This window comes from Sinocyclocheilus grahami, unplaced genomic scaffold, assembly GCF_001515645.1.
Source record: "Sinocyclocheilus grahami isolate Dianchi unplaced genomic scaffold, SAMN03320097.WGS_v1.1 scaffold72.1, whole genome shotgun sequence".
Taxonomy (NCBI): domain Eukaryota; kingdom Metazoa; phylum Chordata; class Actinopteri; order Cypriniformes; family Cyprinidae; genus Sinocyclocheilus; species Sinocyclocheilus grahami.
In genome coordinates this window covers 1,099,231-1,122,439 of record NW_015505251.1, presented here as the reverse complement: position 1 = coordinate 1,122,439, position 23,209 = coordinate 1,099,231, and the positions used below count along the sequence as shown (strand labels likewise).

Below are 23,209 nucleotides of genomic sequence, written 5' to 3'. Positions count from 1 at the left end.
ACATCATGGATGGCCTATAAGGATAAGTGCATTTTCATTTTGGGCTGAACTATTCCTTTAACTTCAAGCTGTTTAGTAATAAATCAGAGGCCACCATTCTAAAAAGAGCGTGCCATACACAAAAGCCATGCCTCGAAGGACTGTATAAATAGTCGATGACCTTTTCTTGACTAAAATGCAACTGCAGAAGCATCATGCTTGAAATGGTGTGGGTTCCCATAGACATTTTGCAACCCCATACCATAGTGACTATGTCAGAGTTCAGTTTTGTCCAGCAGGGGAAAGTGCAGTGTTCAGCTGGCGCTAAAGAGGCCAAGATCTCACTCAAACTTGCGCAAGTGGTTATATAGTGACTGGACGTAAGTAAAGACACACATGGGGTCTGGCTTTCTTCCCATCACCATCATGTCCTCCACTTCAATGAGCCTATCGCAGCCAGCCTTCTTCCTGGAAATACAGAGAAGCAGATTTAACAGGGCTGGACGTGTATGGCTGTTTTTATTCGTTCTCCATGTCCGTTGACTATTAAAGTTAATATGATAAGTGTAATGCATATGTTCAGATGACGTTGGTAGTGCAGTTTTAGGTCTATGTGAATATTTCAGGATGTGTGAATTGGGACACAGGAGTTGCAGGAGCACGATGTCATGCTGATGGGCTGTCAGGTCGGAGTAGCCGTTCGAGGGGAAGGGGAGGCTCCTTTGAGCTCAACAGGGATTTGTTGGCATGCGTTAGTGGTTTAAAGTGCGCTTTACGGACACCCTAGACTCAGACGCATCGGAAACTAAGTAACTTTATCTTCTGTGCCGTACTGTGAGGTGATGTGGAGCACAACTGCAGATGATTTGTGCCAGCTTGTATTTTGGAATCATTCTGTTCAGCTTGTTGGGTCTGGTCACGCTAAGTTCACATCTCATCTGTCCGGTCTATTCCTATTTAAAGACTTTTAATACTTTATTAGAGCTTTTAAATGAAAATAAATATGCTGTCGTTATTTGCTCACCCGTATATCATTACAAACTTTTATTTATTTGTATTTTTCTATAGAATGTAAAAGGGGATTTTTACAAGAACAGTCATTATGGGTTTGAAATAATATGAGGTTGAGTACAAAATGACAGAATATTGCTTTAACACAATGGAAAAAATATACTGATGTTGGGGTCAGTAAATTTCTTTAATGTTTTTGGGAAAAAAGTTTTATGCTTATGAAGGCTGCACATATTTGATCAAAAATACAGTAAAAAGTAATACTGTGAAATATTATTTTTCAGTTTTCTGTCTATATATATAATTTATTCCTGCACTGGCAAAGCAGAATTTCAACAGTCACCCATGCCACATGATCCTTTAGAAATCATTCTAATATGCTGATTTCTTACTATAAAAAATTATGAAAACAGTTGTGCTGTTTAATATTTTGTCAAAACAATGCTAAAAGAAAACATGTATTTGATTTAAAATATAAATATTTTGTAACATTATAAATGCCACTTTAGATCAATTTAATGCATCCTTGCTGAATAAAAGTGTTAATTTTTTAGCAGTGAATATATAATTTTTCTTGTTAATTGTGTATTTTTTCTTCTTGGTCATCTACATTTTTCAGTGTCTGATGGGATGACAGTAAGACAAACTACTCAACTTTAAGAGGTTAAGGCACCATGAAGTGTGTTGACATCTCAATGCGATTGTGAAAAGGCTGAACAGAATTGCCTCCATTCCAGTGACTTACTCTGCAGTGCTGAATGCCAGCTCAAAGTTATGTTTGCGGTCGGCAGGGGACAGGACGTTGTAGTCAAACTCTGTGGGGAAGAAAGAGTGGACCAGGGCACAGAATGCCATGCCGTCACTCCAGCTGGATGAGAAGTTTTGAATGTCGATGTTCTGCAGATTAATGGGAGAGAGTGAAGCTATTATATTTCACAGCGCACTGAGGTTTTGCTCCCATACCCTTCAAAACAAAGTCAAAGCCGGCTTCATATATTTTCTTAAATGTGCATGTTGTTCCAAAAAAAAAGACCTGTTTTTGAAATTTTCCATCAAAATAATTGTATAAAAAATACAGATAAAAATATATGAATACAAATATGTAACTTGCCCACAGATGTGTGGTAGACAGCATCGCTTTTAATTAAATATGTTACATTACTTAAAAAAAAGTTTAGAAAGGGAAACAAAATATGTTTTACAAATAAAAACATAGGACAGAAAAATACAATACTGATAACACTTTACAATAAATAATTATATATCATGACCTAAAAATTAGCAATTTTTTTACAGCATTAATCTAAGTTAATGCTAATTTATAAATATACTACTCTCCATTGTTATTTCACGTTTATTCTCAATACATCATGTTATTTTATACAACTTGAAGTGTTAAGAAATGCTTTAGCATACACTGTTCAAAAGTTTGGAATCTGTAATATATATATATATATATATATATTAATCTGTTTTTAAAAGAAGCCTCTTATGCTAACCAAACCTACATTTATTTGATTAAAAAAAACAGTAAAAACAGTAATATTGTGAAATATTATTACAATAACTGTTTTCTATTTTTTTTATATATTTTAAAATGTAATTAATTTATTCCTGTGATGGCAAAGCTGAATTTTCAATAGCCATTACTCTAGTCTTCAGAGTCGCATGCTCATTCCATATTACTGTGCTGCGCAATATTTTTGTGAAAACTGTGATAGTTTTTTTTCAGGATTCATTGATGAATATAAAAGTTCAAAAGCTTTTGTAACATTATACATATCTTTACTGTCCATTTTGATGTGATGCATCTTTGCTGAATAAAAGTATTTTTAAATGGTAGTGTATATAGATATTAATATTAACCAAGATAAATAAATGATATACAAAAAATGGCTTGTTCACGGTTTATGATAACTAATGTACTACTGATAACAAATGCAACCTCATTGTAAAGTGTTACCAAGACTATCTTGCTCAGTGGAAACCTTTATTTGCACTTAGACACTCGACCCACCTGTCTGTACTGTGTGGGAAAAGCCCAGAGTAAGTCACTGACTTGGCTGGAGCCGAAGATGCTTTCTCTGTAAGACCAAACATGTAGCAACACAAACAATGAGACAGACTTTATGATAAAAGCACTGCTGTATATATGAGTCACAGAGAATGGTTGAATTTGTCCTACCACTAAGCCGTGGAGAGCCCATAGTCCTGGCAGGAGTCGGAGCCCATGTTTTCACAGACGAAACTGCAACCACAAGACCAACACACACATTTAGGAGATGACAGCAGAAAGACGAAGACTCATCTGTAGCCTCAATTTGTGAAGTTGTAATAGTCATACCTGCATGAACAGGAGACTCTAGTAGTGGCTGGTTATTACTGGTGACCGGCTGACTGTTTGTCAGTGAATCTGTTATGGTTGACGGCGTGGCTTGCATCGGGCTACCAGGTGACTCAGGACTTTTCATAACTGCTGAATCAGCCACTTTGGTGGTTGCTGTGATTGGCAGGTGAGGCATCGCCATCGAAACAGGGGCTGAGTGCTCCTGTGACACACCGTTGGGCGGTGAGATTCTCCTCAAAGGCATAGTGGAGTTTTCTGATTGGAGAGATGATGGATTGTGGTCAATTAGTCTCAATTGAAACAGTATAATGTGCCATTCATACTAATACCTATTTTAGTTTTTACACCAGTGTACGATAATGTTATGTTTATTTTAAGTGCACTCTGCAGTTCTGTTCTCTGCCACATTAAAGGTGCGATCTCTTTAAAGTTGTGTGGATTTTGATCATTCATCAGTTGGAAAAAATCTTTCTCACAGTAATTCTAATGCTATATTTTGTGTGGTTATCAACTTTTATGGTTGTGGTGTAGGGATTGCTTAAAGTATATTGACTGTTCTGTTACAGTACATATCCATGCAACTTTTTAGTTGAGTTTGAATTATATTAACTACATTATTTTCACCTGCATTTACTTTACCTGTCTAATGATGTGTTTATGCTGAAATAAATTTAAACAACAATCTTTTCAAATTTTCTATTACATGCCATGATGTTTATTGGCACCACAAAACGCATAGGACTAATTTCATTGTGTTGTGGCTTGTTTCCATTGTGTTTTGCTAATATCATTTGTGTTGTGGCTTGTTTCCATTGTGTTTTGCTAATATCGTTGTGTTGTGGCTTGTTTTCGTTGTGTTGTGGCTTGTTTCTGTTGTTTTGCACTCATTTTGTTGTGTTGCGGCTTGTTTCCGTTGTATTGTGGCTTGTTTCCTTTGTGTTGCGACTTGTTTTGAGTGGTTTTGAGAAGTAATTATGGGTAATACCTGTTGAGGATAAGTGTCCATTCTCCAAGCCTTGGGAAACTGGTGCTGGATCCACTTCAATGGGCTCATCTCGCTCAACACTCTGTTAGAGAGAGAAGCAGCATTTATGATTCATCTTTAAAAAGACTAATAATTTAATAACACTGTTAAATATAATCTTTAGCAGATCTCAGATTGAATATAAAATGTTTAATACTGTACATTATATGTTGTAATGCCTAAAGTCATCTGCAGCATTTAAACACGATTGCTAGACAAAACAATGTGGAGTTTTAATATCAGCATTTTTTGGTTATCAATAAATTGGTTATAAATAAATAGCTTTAAAATAAGCCCTTAAAAAACAAATATCTTTCTCAAGAAGCACAGTCCCAAATTGTTAAGCACCAAAACAGAGTAATGAACATGAGACACATGATGTGATTATCCAATAAACACTAATCAGAGACATGAAAAGAGCCAAAGTGGCTTCAAATGAGTTCTTCAGAAGGTCACATTCTGCTAAAGCAAGTGAATGATGTAATCTAATCAAAGACATTTGATTGATGAATTCACTATGAAATCACTATGGAGTCCAGTGATGTTTACATAAGCCTAGTTTCTTTTAAAAATAAATCAAAACTCTGGATCAGAGCTGATGTGGGTCATCAATAGATATGGCTGCTTTGCTGTTCTATTTTAATCTTTAATAGCCACTTGTGTCCTCTATGCACTTTTCTGTCTGACCTAAATGCAAGAACACATGCTAACATAAGTGCCTTGAAGTTACACACTGACACATGAAGGTCACCGCCTTGCTTCATTTCCTTCAGACCTCACCCCTCAAATACTTATACAGATACAGATGTTTGGCCTCGGCTGCAATGAGCTAACCATTATAAAAGCAGATTGCCTCCTAAGAGGCTGGCGGACTAGTTGTTTAAGGCCTGGAAACAAACCAAACGAATGACTGTGCATGTTTAGTTGTCTCTTGCACTGTCATTAATTACCTGGCAGCTTACCAATGGGCTTTAAAAAGCTCCTTTGTGTGTAGCCTGACCCTCACTAGTACATGCAAACACATGCTAATATGCAAACAAATGTGCCTTCATGCACGGGAAGTGCTCATTTATGAGTACAAATACAAAAACACAGGGATTAAAAACTAGGCACGCAATAAGTGCATTTTAAAAGAGAAATAACTTTCTAGTGAGACTCAAGGAGTAATTGAACTGGGGGCCAGGTGACATCACATCTAAAGAATGCTGGAGGGGAGCAGTTGCCTGTCTCATTGAGAAAAGGAGATAGGGGGAGGCAAAATTCTCCCCAACCATGAAACATATCCAACTCTGATTTGCTGGCTGAACACGCAGGTTTTCAATGCTGGACTGCGTCATGTGTCAGTCTCTTTAGGGGATATCAGCAGACATGTGACTGTTTAGTGATAGGGAACATGTATTATAGTATTTTCGCACAGCCTGAATTTGGAAAAAGACTGCCTACAGCCATTGAGGTTTGTTTCTGAAATTCCTTCCAAATGCATTGGTTCAGACACTATTTTGGCACAGAGGTCACCTGCTGCTCGGCTCCTGGGCTAAATTAAGAGGTGTAGGGGGGAATCTAACCACACCCATCTCATGTTCACTGAACCGCATGCACTCACCCCAGTTGCTCTTTTTTCCTCCAGGAACAACACATTCCCCATCCCAGAGAATGCGTCATTGCATTAATAGAGAGGGGCAATAAAGCAAGTACAGGAAATAGGGAGGTGAGACAGAACATGTGGAAAAGCACTTTAGTCTAAGGCTGCAACTAACAACTATTTTGATAATCGATGATCTTTAATTGATCAATTAATCGCACTGCAAGATTATTTTTCAAACCTATTAAAGTACTATCATCATATTAATTTAGCTGTTCAGCCCAACTTTAATCTTGAAAGAATGATTCATTTACAAATCTGAAAATGCCATCAGCTTTTGGAGCAGATCAGTGAGTTGCTGGCCTCAAAAGAATGATATATTCACAGATTGAACTATCTGGTTTCAAACAGATTATTGAATTGATGACTTACTTGATGACTGATGCAATCAGATCAGCTGAAATGGATCAGTCAAATTCACAAATGAATTATTGTGTTTTTTAACTGGTTCAACTTAATTATTGAAAAGAATCGGTGATTAGCCACTGGGCACAGACATAGCCACTGGGTCTCAGATCAAGGCTCAAGCAGATCATTGAGTTGTAAAAGGGGCGATGAACTGCCTCTGTTTTTTATTTGACTGTTCTCTGAAGTCCACTTACAATGTTATCAAGATTTTTACATAAAAAAACATCAAAATTTAGAAGTAATAGGCTATTTTCTGTCCTGTTTTTGACCCCCCTCATCAGAACGCTCTGTATGAATAGGCGTGATGGATTGTAGACTCTGAAGTACACATGCTAATATGCAAACAAATGTGCCTTCATGCACGGGAAGTGCTCATTTATGAGTACAAATACAAAAACACAGGGATTAAAAACTAGGCACGCAATAAGTGCATTTTAAAAGAGAAATAACTTTCTAGTGAGACTCAAGGAGTAATTGAACTGGGGGCCAGGTGACATCACATCTAAAGAATGCTGGAGGGGAGCAGTTGCCTGTCTCATTGAGAAAAGGAGATAGGGGGAGGCAAAATTCTCCCCAACCATGAAACATATCCAACTCTGATTTGCTGGCTGAACACGCAGGTTTTCAATGCTGGACTGCGTCATGTGTCAGTCTCTTTAGGGGATATCAGCAGACATGTGACTGTTTAGTGATAGGGAACATGTATTATAGTATTTTCGCACAGCCTGAATTTGGAAAAAGACTGCCTACAGCCATTGAGGTTTGTTTCTGAAATTCCTTCCAAATGCATTGGTTCAGACACTATTTTGGCACAGAGGTCACCTGCTGCTCGGCTCCTGGGCTAAATTAAGAGGTGTAGGGGGGAATCTAACCACACCCATCTCATGTTCACTGAACCGCATGCACTCACCCCAGTTGCTCTTTTTTCCTCCAGGAACAACACATTCCCCATCCCAGAGAATGCGTCATTGCATTAATAGAGAGGGGCAATAAAGCAAGTACAGGAAATAGGGAGGTGAGACAGAACATGTGGAAAAGCACTTTAGTCTAAGGCTGCAACTAACAACTATTTTGATAATCGATGATCTTTAATTGATCAATTAATCGCACTGCAAGATTATTTTTCAAACCTATTAAAGTACTATCATCATATTAATTTAGCTGTTCAGCCCAACTTTAATCTTGAAAGAATGATTCATTTACAAATCTGAAAATGCCATCAGCTTTTGGAGCAGATCAGTGAGTTGCTGGCCTCAAAAGAATGATATATTCACAGATTGAACTATCTGGTTTCAAACAGATTATTGAATTGATGACTTACTTGATGACTGATGCAATCAGATCAGCTGAAATGGATCAGTCAAATTCACAAATGAATTATTGTGTTTTTTAACTGGTTCAACTTAATTATTGAAAAGAATCGGTGATTAGCCACTGGGCACAGACATAGCCACTGGGTCTCAGATCAAGGCTCAAGCAGATCATTGAGTTGTAAAAGGGGCGATGAACTGCCTCTGTTTTTTATTTGACTGTTCTCTGAAGTCCACTTACAATGTTATCAAGATTTTTACATAAAAAAACATCAAAATTTAGAAGTAATAGGCTATTTTCTGTCCTGTTTTTGACCCCCCTCATCAGAACGCTCTGTATGAATAGGCGTGATGGATTGTAGACTCTGAAGTAAACGCCCACTGCTATGATTGGCTAACAGTTGTGCATGTTTGACAGTCTACGTCCTTCACAGATGGATGCTGCAGTGATTTAGGTAAAAAATGCATAAATAACTCATCAACCGATCTGTTTAACAGACAAAGCAATAGTGACCACGTAATAAAAACAGTTAACGTTACTCACACTTGTGTGGTGCGGCATTACTGTCAGATCCAATATAGTCAGAACAGCATTGTCTTTTAGTTTCAATCTTTTTGACAATCCTGCGTCAAATTGTGCCTTGTTTGTAAACGAATCCGCGGTCAAATTCACAAATTAATTAATGTTATTAATGTCAATAATGAATTCGAGGTAAAGAATCAGTGATTCATTCAGATATCGGACATAGCCACTGGGTCTCAGAGCAAGTCTCAAGCAGATAATTGATTCAAATTAACTAATTAATGTTATTTGTGAAACAATTCAAATGGACATTGCTATCTGGTCTTGAACAGATCATTAAGTTGTTAATGGCTACAATCGGTCAAATTCACAACTCAATCATTCAATGCTATTGTTGTGAACTGGTTCAACTGATTTGTTTAAAAGACTATTTTCAATATCAATTATCATCAACATGGCAGTTTAGTTGTTCAGCCTAACAAGTCCTCTAGCCACACACAAGAGGGACAAAAAATTGGACAGTCCATCCTTTTGTCCTCAGGGAGGGTCACTTGTCTCTTGTACATGCTGTTCCTCCATAACTGAGGACACTCAAACACAATAAGGGTGCTTTTGACAACAGTGTCGTCTCTCAGACTATTCAAAACAGACCACTAGAGGACTGAATGCAGCCCTTTCAGAGACACAGTAATCACTCCTGCAGGTGAGAAGACAAGAAAAGGCTTTGAGGAATCTTCGAATGCCTCTAAATGCGGTTACTATGTGCAGTCCGCTCAGACAATGGACTCCCCACACAGAAAACCTTTCATGTGAGTCTAAATGTCCCTTTACGGCAAAATAAGAATTTCCCCAGCATTCTGGCAGCCTGCCTGTGCAATGCTGGGGTGCATAAAGGAAGATTTTTCTTTGGATAATCACAAGGTTGTATTGTATATAATCTCAGAGTGATTTGATGGTGAGTAAAATAGGAGTTGAGCATTGTTACTGCAAGAGCAAACAGAGAGCTGCTCTGTGTGATCCGAGAGATGAATGCCAGTTTTGATGAAGCGCTGTGTGTGTGCACATCTGATTTTAAATGTATCTAAGAGGATATTCTTGCCTCAGTGTGACATTTGAGATTCTTGGAACATTTTGGTGGCGGGGGAATGGAATGGAACATAAACAACAATAGAGGGCATGTTTGTGGGAGAACTCTGGAGGGTTCCGAGGACTAATTCCAGCCCCTGTCACTCAAATCCTACAGATAGCCAGCTCTTACAAGGCCCTCTCTGGTACTATTAAGCCATGCTGATAGTGCTATTTATATTTTCCAATGTATGTACAAATAGCTAGTCTCACTTTTGGAGCAGGAGGGTCATGATCAGGAAAAGTGGAGTGGATGCTGTTTAAGGCATAAATCGAGAGTGTGAAAAACAAGTGAATCATTCGTGATTGAAGAGAAATATTTGTTCCCCAATTTAGCCGATAGTAATTTAAGGGTCGTTTTTCCTGCTGATAAAAAGTCAGAGAAAGGTAGAGTCTATAAAGTTGAGACAGACAGGGATGGGATGCCTTGTTTGTAAGGATCTTTGCTCTGTAATTTCCTTCACAAACTCAAGTGTTTGTGAAGAAAGAGGCCCAAACACCTGTTTTTTGAAGCACCACAAAGCCCGCATCTTCTAACAGAAGCAAAAATGGAAAGAAAACCTGTGCAGAGGCATTTGAACACTCAGCTGCATGTGAAATACGAGAATTCCTCCTGATTTCTCAGGGAGTTGGGTGTGATTCATTTTCACTCCTACATACTCCCACATTCACAAATGTAAACTGTAAAAAGCCTTGTTGTCCTCCAGGCCATATAAATTCAAGCTCTGAATCTGACCTTCTAATTTAATTTAATTGGTGTAACCAAATGTAGTCAAGTTTATTCAGTCATTTTACGGTAAATACTGGTTAGAGTCCAGTCTGACATTATTATGAATTATTAGGAGTCAGCATATTCAAGCTTTGAGGATTACTCTCAATTCTTGGCTCGTTTTAGTCAGACAAGACCAATTAAGGGATTTGTTATCTTAAGATGTGCTCAAACTGGATTACTGAATCAGTAAGTTTAACTGGTGCAAATGAATCATTTGAATTCCCAAATGAATCATTCAGTGCTGTTTGTGAAACGGTTCATTGAAAAGAATAGGAAAATACCACCTGGTATTTTACATTTTAGGCCTAACAAAACATTTCTACACCTCTTTGGTTTACCAAAGCACCCTCATAGTAGGAAGTGCATTTGAAACTGAACTGTACATTACTCATCTATAAACAATCGTGTGTGTTCTGACGCAGGAGCTCCTAGACTCTTGAGAAACCTCTTCAGATTAAAACTACAGGACCATGCAGCGAGTCCACTTTAACACGATTCACTGCAGCAAGATTGATGGTTTGTAGCCCAGAGGGGCTTGCTACATATACAGCCCCACCTGCAGATGGAGAACACAAACCTGGGCAGTGGTCAAACACACCACCTCAGACCAGAGAGAGAAAATTGACCATTTTAGGAGTTTGCACCCAAAATCTAAGAGCTTAACTTGGTTTAGACTTTCTAGCACCAGCTGAGACACACATGGGAAGTAATGTGACTCCATGTAGGGTAGATAGGCAAGGTCTTAACTAGCAAGGTCTAACTTCTCCCAATTTTGGCCCTTATGCATTCCTACAAGGAGGGACAATGGTTCCTGAAGGGCAGTGAGGTCATCCCGTAAACACAGAATTATTAACCTGTAACCACGGAGATGAAAATACATGGCATTGACTGGAAGTAATTAGGAGAGCCAGGGGCAGCATGGGAGCGGCTGGATGCCTTTCTCTAGCCCCCCATCCACAATCTATTCTCTCTTTTCCACCCTCCCTCTCGCATTCCCTCACTCTTCCCCTCTTTCTCTCTCTCGCACTCTACTGTATTAATAGCAGTGCAAAGGTTTTTTGTTCTACTCCTTCTTCTCTGCCAAGAATCTGTGCTGGACATGGAGATCCAGGCAGGGCAACGGGAGGAGATTAAACGATCTGTTCCATTGTGAGTGCTTTGGCTTCGGGCCAGCGCCGAGCTGGAAACGTCAAACATATCTCACACAAACACATGCAAACAAACACATGCTAGTATGTTCAAGTAAGCACCTTTAACCCTCCTGCCAAGGCATAAAATTATACAGGCGCATTTTCATACGCATTTGCCTCATAAATAAAGGCTTATAGTCCAGCAGCCTCGCAAATGTGGATGCTTAAGTGAATCTTTGCAAACAAATGCTCAGCCTTTAATTCTTTAAGAGTCTTCTTGGCTACCTGGCAGGCTGTCCAAATCTAGAAAACTCCCAACATCAAATCCGAATTTAAAGCCAAGCATGTCACAAACAGCGTGACATTACAAACAGCTCGACTTTGGCAATATTAGATTGGTGAAAACTAGATGTACTGGCACTCTGGGGTGAGGCAAGTCAAAGTGGTGAGAGCGTTTCTCACACTGCCTGAGCCAAACATGGGATTTTAAGTGCTGTTATGGTCATTTGGTGAAGCTTGGCAACATGGGGTTTATGTAGAGGAAAAATGGTCCTCGCTTCAGATGTGTGGTGTGTATAAACATGTCACAGAAGGCATGAATGTTTATGGTTATGTCATAATAACATGGTGAACGATGTATGTCAAAGCTATAATTGTTTACGGTTCTTTGCCAGTTTAAAATGTCTTGATTGAAAAATACTTGCAATATGACAATCCACATGAATTTTCTTAAGCTCCTCAACAAAAACAATATGCATATTAATTTGTTACCTACTTCCCAAGTCAAATTTACATCATACAATTTACAGTTTATTTACTTTAATAGTACATTCTGAAATATGCTGACTTCCCAGTGGAGAAAGTGCATTGCATCTGTACTTAGGGCTAGTTTGGCTCAAGAAAATGACGCAAATTCTGCTAGTTGCAACAAGCCTAGAGGAGGATTTTAATTCCATAATGCAGATGATTCAGTCTCTTTGAGAAGATGTGCAGATTGACTTTTGTCACTGAGATTATTGATGAAAACCATTAACAAAGGGTTTTTTGATTTTGTCAGTAAAAAGAAGATGAGGTAAAATAAGTACATCATGACAATAAATAAAAGTATTTAATGTATAAAATGTTTGAATATATTTTGTATATGTTACACTCGCTCATCAATGTGATTTAACTAAACTATAACTAGGTGCTATTTTATCTGAGTAAAAACTGACTAATATAAATCAATATAACTTGATGAAATATTGACTAAATTTAAAGGAAAATACAAAAATTCAAAATACAAAAACTATGACTAAAACAAAACTGTGAAACATCTAGAGAAATACAACACAAAATAGTTAGTTGAGAGATTTGTGAAACCCACTGTCAACTAGTTTAGCATCACGAATTACTAGAAGAAAGCTGTTAATATCTACTCTGATGCCATTGCTAACTTGAAGCGCAATGAAGAGCAGCTGAAAAAAAAATCAATAAAAACTTCTTAGACAAGGATCCGGAGGCCAAATCCAGGCCAGATAATCTTCATTATTTGGGATTGACAGCATGAAGCTAAGAGGAAATCGACTGAGTTTATGTCTAATACTAAATATCTGCAATATCTGTTAGCGTATTTGTGTCTGTGAGCGCCTGCGTGTGTCTATATCCTTTCTCTGAGATTTTGAGCGTGCTTTAACAGTTACCGCAGATAACACCCGTGCAAATCTTATCTTCCTCCCACCCCAATCTTTTCTCTCTCCCTCACATGCCCTGGAGAAGCACAGCAGAACACACACACACACACACACACACACGTGTTCCAGTGGGAGTCAAAGTGTCTGACTTTTACAATACAGTGACTATGTTGAGGCACAGTAGAATCAAAGATAACCTACTGACCCCTAAACAATATATTCACATCAGCACTAATGGAGGGCAAGAGGCTTTTTTGTGCTCGAGGCCAAATGTGAACGTGCAGTGGAACCAGGCTCCACAGGTGTGGTTTCCAGCCAAGCACCTGTCCTTCAAACCCGAGAGACTCCAGAGGAGTTCGGCAGTGCTAGATCTACACCACATACCGCTGAATAAAGAAAGGGTGTCCTGGGTGTTCTTTAAATCCTGACTCACCCAGTGTACTTCAAATGAGGCAGAATGTCGACACAATGGCCCATTGAAACCGCAGAAATGCAGCGGTAATTGGCAACAGCAGTGCAGGACTCCTCTGTGGAGACAGCACACAGTGAGGGCAGAGCAAAAGCATTTGCTGGTCGCCTGAACTCTGGACAGGAAGAGGAACACAGGATGATACAGTTCATGTGCGTTTAAAGTTTTGACAGTAAAGTTGCAGCAAAAACATATATAATGAACCTGGCATCTTGTTGTCATGAGTAGTTGTCATATATATATTCTTTCTAACTATCCATCCACTATCCATCCTTCTTTCTATCTATCGATATATCATATATCAATCCATTATTCTATCTATCTATCTATCTATCTATCTATCTATCTATCTATCTATCTATCTATCTATCTATCTATCTATGTCTGTCTGTCTGTCCGTTCATCCGTCGTTCCTCGCTTCAGATGTGTGGTGTGTATAAACATGTCACAGAAGGCATGAATGTTTATGGTTATGTCATAATAACATGGTGAACGGTGTATGTCAAAGCTATAATTGTTTACGGTTCTTTGCCAGTTTAAAATGTCTTGATTGAAAAATACTTGCAATATGACAATCCACATGAATTTTCTTAAGCTCCTCAACAAAAACAATATGCATATTAATTTGTTACCTACTTCCCAAGTCAAATTTACATCATACAATTTACAGTTTATTTACTTTAATAGTACATTCTGAAATATGCTGACTTCCCAGTGGAGAAAGTGCATTGCATCTGTACTTAGGGCTAGTTTGGCTCAAGAAAATGACGCAAATTCTGCTAGTTGCAACAAGCCTAGAGGAGGATTTTAATTCCATAATGCAGATGATTCAGTCTCTTTGAGAAGATGTGCAGATTGACTTTTGTCACTGAGATTATTGATGAAAACCATTAACAAAGGGTTTTTTGATTTTGTCAGTAAAAAGAAGATGAGGTAAAATAAGTACATCATGACAATAAATAAAAGTATTTAATGTATAAAATGTTTGAATATATTTTGTATATGTTACACTCGCTCATCAATGTGATTTAACTAAACTATAACTAGGTGCTATTTTATCTGAGTAAAAACTGACTAATATAAATCAATATAACTTGATGAAATATTGACTAAATTTAAAGGAAAATACAAAAATTCAAAATACAAAAACTATGACTAAAACAAAACTGTGAAACATCTAGAGAAATACAACACAAAATAGTTAGTTGAGAGATTTGTGAAACCCACTGTCAACTAGTTTAGCATCACGAATTACTAGAAGAAAGCTGTTAATATCTACTCTGATGCCATTGCTAACTTGAAGCGCAATGAAGAGCAGCTGAAAAAAAAATCAATAAAAACTTCTTAGACAAGGATCCGGAGGCCAAATCCAGGCCAGATAATCTTCATTATTTGGGATTGACAGCATGAAGCTAAGAGGAAATCGACTGAGTTTATGTCTAATACTAAATATCTGCAATATCTGTTAGCGTATTTGTGTCTGTGAGCGCCTGCGTGTGTCTATATCCTTTCTCTGAGATTTTGAGCGTGCTTTAACAGTTACCGCAGATAACACCCGTGCAAATCTTATCTTCCTCCCACCCCAATCTTTTCTCTCTCCCTCACATGCCCTGGAGAAGCACAGCAGAACACACACACACACACACACACACACGTGTTCCAGTGGGAGTCAAAGTGTCTGACTTTTACAATACAGTGACTATGTTGAGGCACAGTAGAATCAAAGATAACCTACTGACCCCTAAACAATATATTCACATCAGCACTAATGGAGGGCAAGAGGCTTTTTTGTGCTCGAGGCCAAATGTGAACGTGCAGTGGAACCAGGCTCCACAGGTGTGGTTTCCAGCCAAGCACCTGTCCTTCAAACCCGAGAGACTCCAGAGGAGTTCGGCAGTGCTAGATCTACACCACATACCGCTGAATAAAGAAAGGGTGTCCTGGGTGTTCTTTAAATCCTGACTCACCCAGTGTACTTCAAATGAGGCAGAATGTCGACACAATGGCCCATTGAAACCGCAGAAATGCAGCGGTAATTGGCAACAGCAGTGCAGGACTCCTCTGTGGAGACAGCACACAGTGAGGGCAGAGCAAAAGCATTTGCTGGTCGCCTGAACTCTGGACAGGAAGAGGAACACAGGATGATACAGTTCATGTGCGTTTAAAGTTTTGACAGTAAAGTTGCAGCAAAAACATATATAATGAACCTGGCATCTTGTTGTCATGAGTAGTTGTCATTCTTTCTATCTTTCTAACTATCCATCCACTATCCATCCTTCTTTCTATCTATCGATATATCATATATCAATCCATTATTCTATCTATCTATCTATCTATCTATCTATCTATCTATCTATCTATCTATCTATCTATCTATCTATCTATGTCTGTCTGTCTGTCCGTTCATCCGTCGTTCTCGTTGTTCTATCCATCATCGTTATTTCCATCATCCATCCATCCATCCATCCATCTATCTATCTATCTATCTATCTATCTATCTATCTATCTATCTATCTATCTATCTATCTATCTATCTATCTATCTATCTATCTATCTATCTATCTATCTATCTATCTGTCTGTCTTTCAGTTGTTCTCGTTGCTCTGTCCATCTATCTAGTTTAATCTTATCTTTTTTATTTAATCTTTGAATTTCAATTAATTTTAATTTTACGTCTTTACATTGAAATTCAAATTTCATATATGCATCTTGTTTGCGACATCAATTTAAATTTAAATTGAGAGGACTATGAACTGTAGTGAAAGAGGCCAAGCATAGAATGACGGACAGAAAGAAAGAGAGGGAGTGATAAATGAAGAGGACTGGAGACAGTGTTTTGTGTGAGACAGAATGATAGTTGAGAGACAAGAACAAGAAATGCCTCAGATACAGTGGCGGCAGTCTGAGATTGAGCCCAGGATAAACTGTTATTTCCCAAGAACGGAAAGTACATCAGGCCTCTGAAAGAATCAGAGACAGACACGGAGTTAGAAGGAAGAGCGTGAGATAAAGTGTGATACTCATGATATCTGCAGGTGCTCTCAGTACAGCCACGTGGAGGTAGGCCAGCACACATCCCCACGTGGAGTCTCGCTGTCTTTTTCCAGTCTTTCTCTCTCTCTCTCGCTCACTTTTTCCTGCAGGCTGAGCCTGAAAGGGAGTGCTCTGCAGACCTGCCACAACAGTCTCTGAGTATTTTACAAGCCCAGAATGTAGCTCTCTGATTATGCGGTTGGCAGGTGTGGATGTAGCAGGGAAGATAACAGCCTTCCTTGTCTCTACTGACTCTCACTCACAGTCAAAATCAGCTGCACTCCCTGCTACTACAATTATGATGATTTAGAAAAACTGTTGACAAACCCGAAGTCTAAAACAAGACCCTATGAAACAAGCCAATGAAATTTGCATGCTATGCAAATTATAGTATTTTTATACTCCATAGCACAAGCTCTAAAGTAATGAGTGACGACTGCATGACGTTTGAGTTTTACTGTCACAAGCAGCAGCTGTTAAAGGCTTAAAGCTGACAGGTTCAACTCAACAGACAGTCACCTCAAACAAAATAAAGCTGTAGTCCTGTAATCCTGAATAGAGCCATTATCCATCATATCAAGAACTGCATCTAAGGATCCTAAACTCCCTCAGCTTTGCAGAGTTTACACTATAAATATACTGTACAAACTATGAAATGTACATTATCAAATAAAGCATGCTTTGAATGAATGACATCTGCTAAATCAGCTAAAATCATCTTGGCTTGATCAGTACTAACGTGAACAAAACATCTGGGTTGTTTGAGCATTTTAAAGTGATTGTTTTAATTAAAAACTTGTCATTTCACAAAGATCTGGAGCCTTTACACAGACTGAGTGAAGGCAGATTTGTTCCTGCTCCAAATTATGTGCAATGCTGCATAAAAGCCATAATAAAACATGCAGCTTTCTATGTATATTAAATGCAGCATCAGAGCTAGCTTATTTTAATTCCATAAATTCTACATTTATTATAAGCTCATATTGTTAATTAAATGATTTTTAAGCATCCGTTTCATAACATTACTCCAGTAATGTTAATTCCCATGTATTTATGCAACATTAAACAGCCTCTTTTCAAGAATTTAAGCCACTTCAGGTGCAGCCTCTATGCCTTTGCAGTTTAAAAAAAGCATTAATTTTATAAAATAGATCCAACTCTAAATTCTGATTGTAAAGTGACTATAAAATTGATATTAATTTGGCAATTTGCTTAGTAGCTTGTCAACATCGCACCACTTGAATGTACTACACTACACTACGTGGTTGAATTATTTATTTACATTGTGTCTAAAAACTGTGGCAGTGAAGTATCTGTCACTTGATCTAAACATCATCCCACATTTGTCAGAGACTGCGCCAAAGGTCGGAGACAAATTCTGCTCTTTTACAAACATTCAGTTAGTTATCCAGCTTCGGGCTTCTCTCTATATGTCTAAATATTTAGTTTTCCAACATAAAGTTTCTCACATCAATTCATTTTTTCCAGTTCTACGAAATGACCTCACTCAAGGTCACACTTCCATTTAAACACATTCTCGCAAATGTCTACTCACATTAGTTTTGCTGGTGACGGAGAAGGTGGCTCTGCTGGAGAAGCGTGTGGCAGTGGGGCTGGAGGCAGAGCCGGTCAGAGCTGCTATGCTGGGGGCCGCAGACGGTGGAGACTGATGCCCCGCGGTGCTGCTGTTGCTCTGTGGTGGCGCCAATCCTTCAGTGAGAAGTGCACTTCTGTCGCACACCGACCCCGTCAGCATCTCTACCTGTCGGGTCAGGGCCTCTAACTGACCCCTGAGCTGCCGGTTCTCCTGCTGCAGCTGTGCCACGGCCCGGCCCAGAGGTCCGCTCACATTAATGGCCTCTTCTAGTCTCCGCTCGATGCCCAGCTTGAAAGCACTGACGTCCACGTGGATCTCACGCACCGCATCCTGCAATGTGGTTTCATAGCGGGCCAAGGCGGCACACACCGTCTCCCCTTCCGGAGAGCCCTCGGCCACTGATGCCAACGGGCCTGTGTCCATTTCCACTGTGAGTCCAGGTACCTTCCTTTACAGTCCTACACCAAATTGAAATCTGTCTCTGATATTTCCCTCTTGAAATTGTTTACAGTCCCAGATCCATATAGAAATCCAGAGGGACTGACCTGTCAAGACAAACTCAGATACAAACTTTGTTTAATTATCTAATGAATAAAAAAACATCTTTAAACCTCACCCAAAATTGTGAGTGTTTACAGACCTTATGTTTCAGTATGATTTCTCAGCTGTGAGTGTGTCTGAGTGTGTGAGTTCGGCCCGCCGTGCTGTTTTAAAGTACAGCTCTCACAGTCACGTTAACCTCCTACTACTCCTGCAGCCCGGGGGAGGGAGCAGAGAGAGGGAGGGAACAAGAGAAAAGAGGACGAAAGATAGAGCTCCACTTTATCCAGGCTCCCCCTCCTTCTTTCCACTGTATTTGTATTAATCTCCACTTTCACAACACAGTGCTCTGTCTCTGCTCTCTCTCACTCCCTGTTCCTCGCTCTTTTTTTTCTCCTGACAGATAAAGTCCACTGCTCACATTTCTCCAGCTAAAGCATGTCCCACTGTCTCAGCAGTGCTATATCAGAGAGGAACAGACACGCCTTTAGTTTTTTTTTCTATCTCACCTTCGCTGGGTTCAGAGTGTGGTGGTTGAGGTCAGGATAAAGACTGCACTCTTAAGGTTTAAGTGCCTGTTTACACAGTAAAGCATGACAATATGCAGTTTAAAATGTCTTAACAAGTTTCAAGCGGCAAGCAATTTGCCCTATCTGCGCTAAATGTGAAAATGCTGCGCGGTGTGATGCAATCATATGCAGTCTGTACATATTATTTGAAGATTAATGTACAATTATGAGGTGTGAGATTTTGGGTACCTAATGTGTTGTTGCAGAAATAAAAAGTTGCATCATGTAGACAAAAAGTCTTGTTGCATGAATTTTGGACATTTAGGAAATGTACTTTCGTTAATGTTTCCTAATATGATTGAACTGACTGAATGATTTTTTAAATTCCTATTATATATTTTTTTATTATTATTTAACATTTAATATTTACTATTTTAAATATTTTATTAAAAAACTAAAATATTAAAATTTTATTATAATTTTTCTTTTATTATTATATTTATAACTAATTTAATATTTATATTTGGGGTCTGTTTGTTTGGGGTTACTGAATTTAAAAAATAAATATATATATTTTTTTACAGATTTTAAAAGAAGTCTCTTATGTTCACCAAGACTGCATATATTTGGTAAAAAATTTATAAAAAACAGTCATATTGTGAAATATTATTATAATTTAAAATAACTTTCAGATTTCTATTTGAATATGTTATTTATTCCTGTGATGGTAAAGCTGAATTTTCAGCAGCCATTACTCAGGCTTCAGTGTCACACGATCCTTCAGCATTTATTCAAAAAAGTTTTTTTGTGTGTAACATTAAAAATGTCTCTACTGTCCCCTTTAATCAATGTAAGGCATCCTGGCTGAATAAAAACTAAAAAAAACGTTGCCTGCCAAAACATTTTTAAAATCCTGCCTTCTCATTTAAATACAATAGCTAAACTCATTTCAAATGAATAAACAAAGAGGTCATTCCCAGGAGAATCCTCCTCTGTACTTCCTAAGAGTTCAAAGTCTTGTCCTTTCCAAACTGACCTTGTGTCCTGTAATGATCAATCAGTGTATAGACAAAATGGGGGCTGATTGGATTTCAAGAGTTTGCTGTTTAGGGTGAATAGAGGGACATAATGGATCTGGAGGAAGTGGGCTTGTTGTGTTTGCGTCTGTGTTTATCTTTTGTGGGTGAAGGGATAAGTGTAGAGCTGCAACAGAACCCCAGCAGAGCAAACAGGCCTAATCCCATAATGAGGTACAGGGGGGCTCTGGGTTGGACTAACGGCCTGTAGCACAACCACTACAATGAGTCCTGGCCAACGGACTGAAATAACTTTACATTCCAGCCCACTGTTTACTGTAAACACTGTAAGCCACAGGAGAGCGGAGGTGATTTATAGCTGTACACACTGGGCATGTGCTCATCAACTTTACATAACAGAGCTGTGAGCGAATGCTGTACACATGAGATGCCATGCTGAGGAACGGGTTATCAATTAATCTTTCATCAAGACATCTTGATCTAGACAGAGGCTCTTCAAGAGTGAATCTTGCAACATATCTGACTCAAAGTTTGCTGGAATTTCCCTGCAAGCTTCTGACTCGGAGCAGCTGTTTTTTTCATCCCCCCTCAGCCCTCCAAATATGATTTCCATCTTGCAATGATGTCAGACCTTCACGTCAGGCATGGATTGTAAATGTTTCTCGGGATCAGCAACAGGCGCATAGAGGAATGGCACAATGTTGTGCTTTTCCCTGGCAGTTTGTTATTGTATCGAATGCAGCCACCATTTCTTCCCTTTAGCCTTTATCTGATCCTAAGATACATGGTGGTGATTCGGAGAAGTCGAGCAGAATGGATCAGATGCGCTTTTTGGATCGAGAAGGATCAGTGCAAGACCTCACATGCTCATACAAGATCTGTTCACTTTTATCAGGGAAGGGATCAGTGATAGAGATAACCTGGCACAGGTATTGCAACACTGACATGAGAGAAGGATGTGACCAAGACAAAACTATGACACAACTATAACTTCATCCTAAGGAGTTTCTGAGCCTCAGGGATCTCTGGGTGTTGGGAAATGGCAGCTGACATACAATCCTGATATGACTCACCAAATGACACTGTAAGATTATGTCTGATTTAAACATACTCATGTATACAGTCATTGTGACAAATTCGTACAAGATTAACAAGACAGATAAACAATCATCTACTCATGAAAGACACATAATACTGCTTTGTTTAGATTTTTAACACGTTCAGCAATCATGTAATTATGTTGAACTTTCTCCAGAGTTGTTATTTTACAAACAAACACTGCACCACAAGCTATAAAAGGTTTGTGTTGTACTGTGTAGCTTTTCAATTGTTTTCTGTGTAAATATGACAGAATTGGATGTTCAGGGTTTTTTTTGTTCAATTCTGCTAAGCTCGTGTTACATTTTTTAACATACGAGAATACTTTTTGTGCGCAAAGAAAAGAAAAATAACGACTTTATTCAACAGCTCTTCTCTTTCGTGTCTATGGAGGATCAGAAAGCTCTCGGATTTCATCAAAAATATCTTGATTTGTGTTAAAAAGATGAACAAAGGTCTTACGGGTTTGGAACAACATGAGGGTGAGTTATTAATGACAGAATTTTCATTTTTGGTGAACTATCCCTTTAAATCAGCTTAAGGGGCCTTTAACTCAGAATGCATTTTTGTGTCAAAATAGAAATCTTTTGTAGCATTATAAATCCGTTTACTGTCACTTTTGACAGGATTTACATTTACATTTAATAGGAAAACATTTCTGAATCCTGCATTTAGATTTAAATACAATAGCTGAACTAATTAAAAAAATACCATGCCAATTTAAAGGTCTTTCAACAAAATTTAGTGTTGAAGAACACTAGATGATGGGTAGTGGAATGAAGGTCTAGAGACACGTTTTCGGAACTTCTGTTAACTTTAGTGCAGCATTTTTAGAACGCCTTGTTGTGTGTGGGACGCTGCAAATAATGTAAGTGCAATGGTCAAATATGTCTTGCACATGTTTACATAGAAAAACAATGGAAAATAAGTGCAATGGAATGCAAAAACAAGTTCTGTGTGAACAGCCACTAATATCTTGTTGCAGCCCAACAATATGCAATAAAGTGACAAGCTATAAAATAATGTTAATCAGTTTTCATCTTAACAGCTGTGGCCCACATTGAATGCTCACTGGAATCGAAGAATATATAATCAACAAACATGGATGGAAAGAGACTGATTGTGAAAGTTTAGAATTAAATCATGTGTGACAAATCCCTCAAGTTCTACAAGGAAAACCATAAAAAAGCATGCCATTTGTTGAAGCTACTAACTGTTAATAAGCAACAAATTAGGAGGCAAAAGTTATAGTTAATGGTTTGTTAATGGTTTGTTAATAGCAAGAAGTGGACCTTAAAATAAAGTGTGACCTAAAAATCTTACCAGCAATAATAACAATTATCAGTGGTGCCTTCCCCAAAAAAAACCAGACTGTCCTTATTCGGGAGAATGAGGCATGGTGGGAAACATGCAGTAAACAGTCGAGTTTACCACAAATCATGAATTCTATGTCTAAACTTTAACACACTGGTCGAACCACTAAGGCTAGAGCACATGGTTCCTTAACCACATTCAGCCGTGATGACCTGTTCACACAGAGAAAATGTCAAACCATCAGTCTAAAGGCTGACGTTTCGTCCTCAGCTTGAGCGAACCAATGCCCTGCGAACCCCGTCTGGCTTTCATCTGCAAGATAGCTGTTGACAAACCACCGATCCTTCTTAAAAACAAAAGCCCATCTATTTCACCACGTGTCAGCTGTGGTTTTCCTGAAAACAAGTCTGCGTGGCCATTACATCAGAGTTTCCATGGGAACCCAGAAGTCCAAACACGTCCAAAAGAATAACAGCCAAATCATGATGTCATCGTCGCTTCAAAGTCAATTTAATTAAGCGCACATGGTGCCAAGTGAGAGAGAGGGCGAGTGCAAGAAGCAGACAAGAGAACAATAAAACTGATTTAAAGTTATTTTGTGATATTCTTGGCATTGTCTCGGAGGCATAAGCAGATCGCTTTCTGGCAGGCTGCGCCATGATGTGAGT

At 38.6% G+C, this 23,209-nt stretch overlaps 1 protein-coding gene across 1 annotated transcript; it reads right to left on the bottom strand.

The window, feature by feature from the left end:
• On the bottom strand, positions 1-18,959 carry LOC107585607 (smoothelin-like protein 2). The gene is made up of 8 exons (XM_016272696.1): positions 18,684-18,959; positions 18,002-18,588; positions 4,323-4,404; positions 3,335-3,592; positions 3,176-3,238; positions 2,991-3,074; positions 1,736-1,913; positions 1-447 (listed from the first exon to the last, which is right to left on the bottom strand). The coding sequence occupies exons 2-8, from the start codon at positions 18,464-18,466 to the stop codon at positions 321-323; spliced, it is 1,257 nt and encodes a 418-aa protein (XP_016128182.1). The 5' UTR covers positions 18,467-18,588; positions 18,684-18,959; the 3' UTR covers positions 1-320.
• Positions 18,960-23,209: the final 4,250 nt, after the last annotated feature.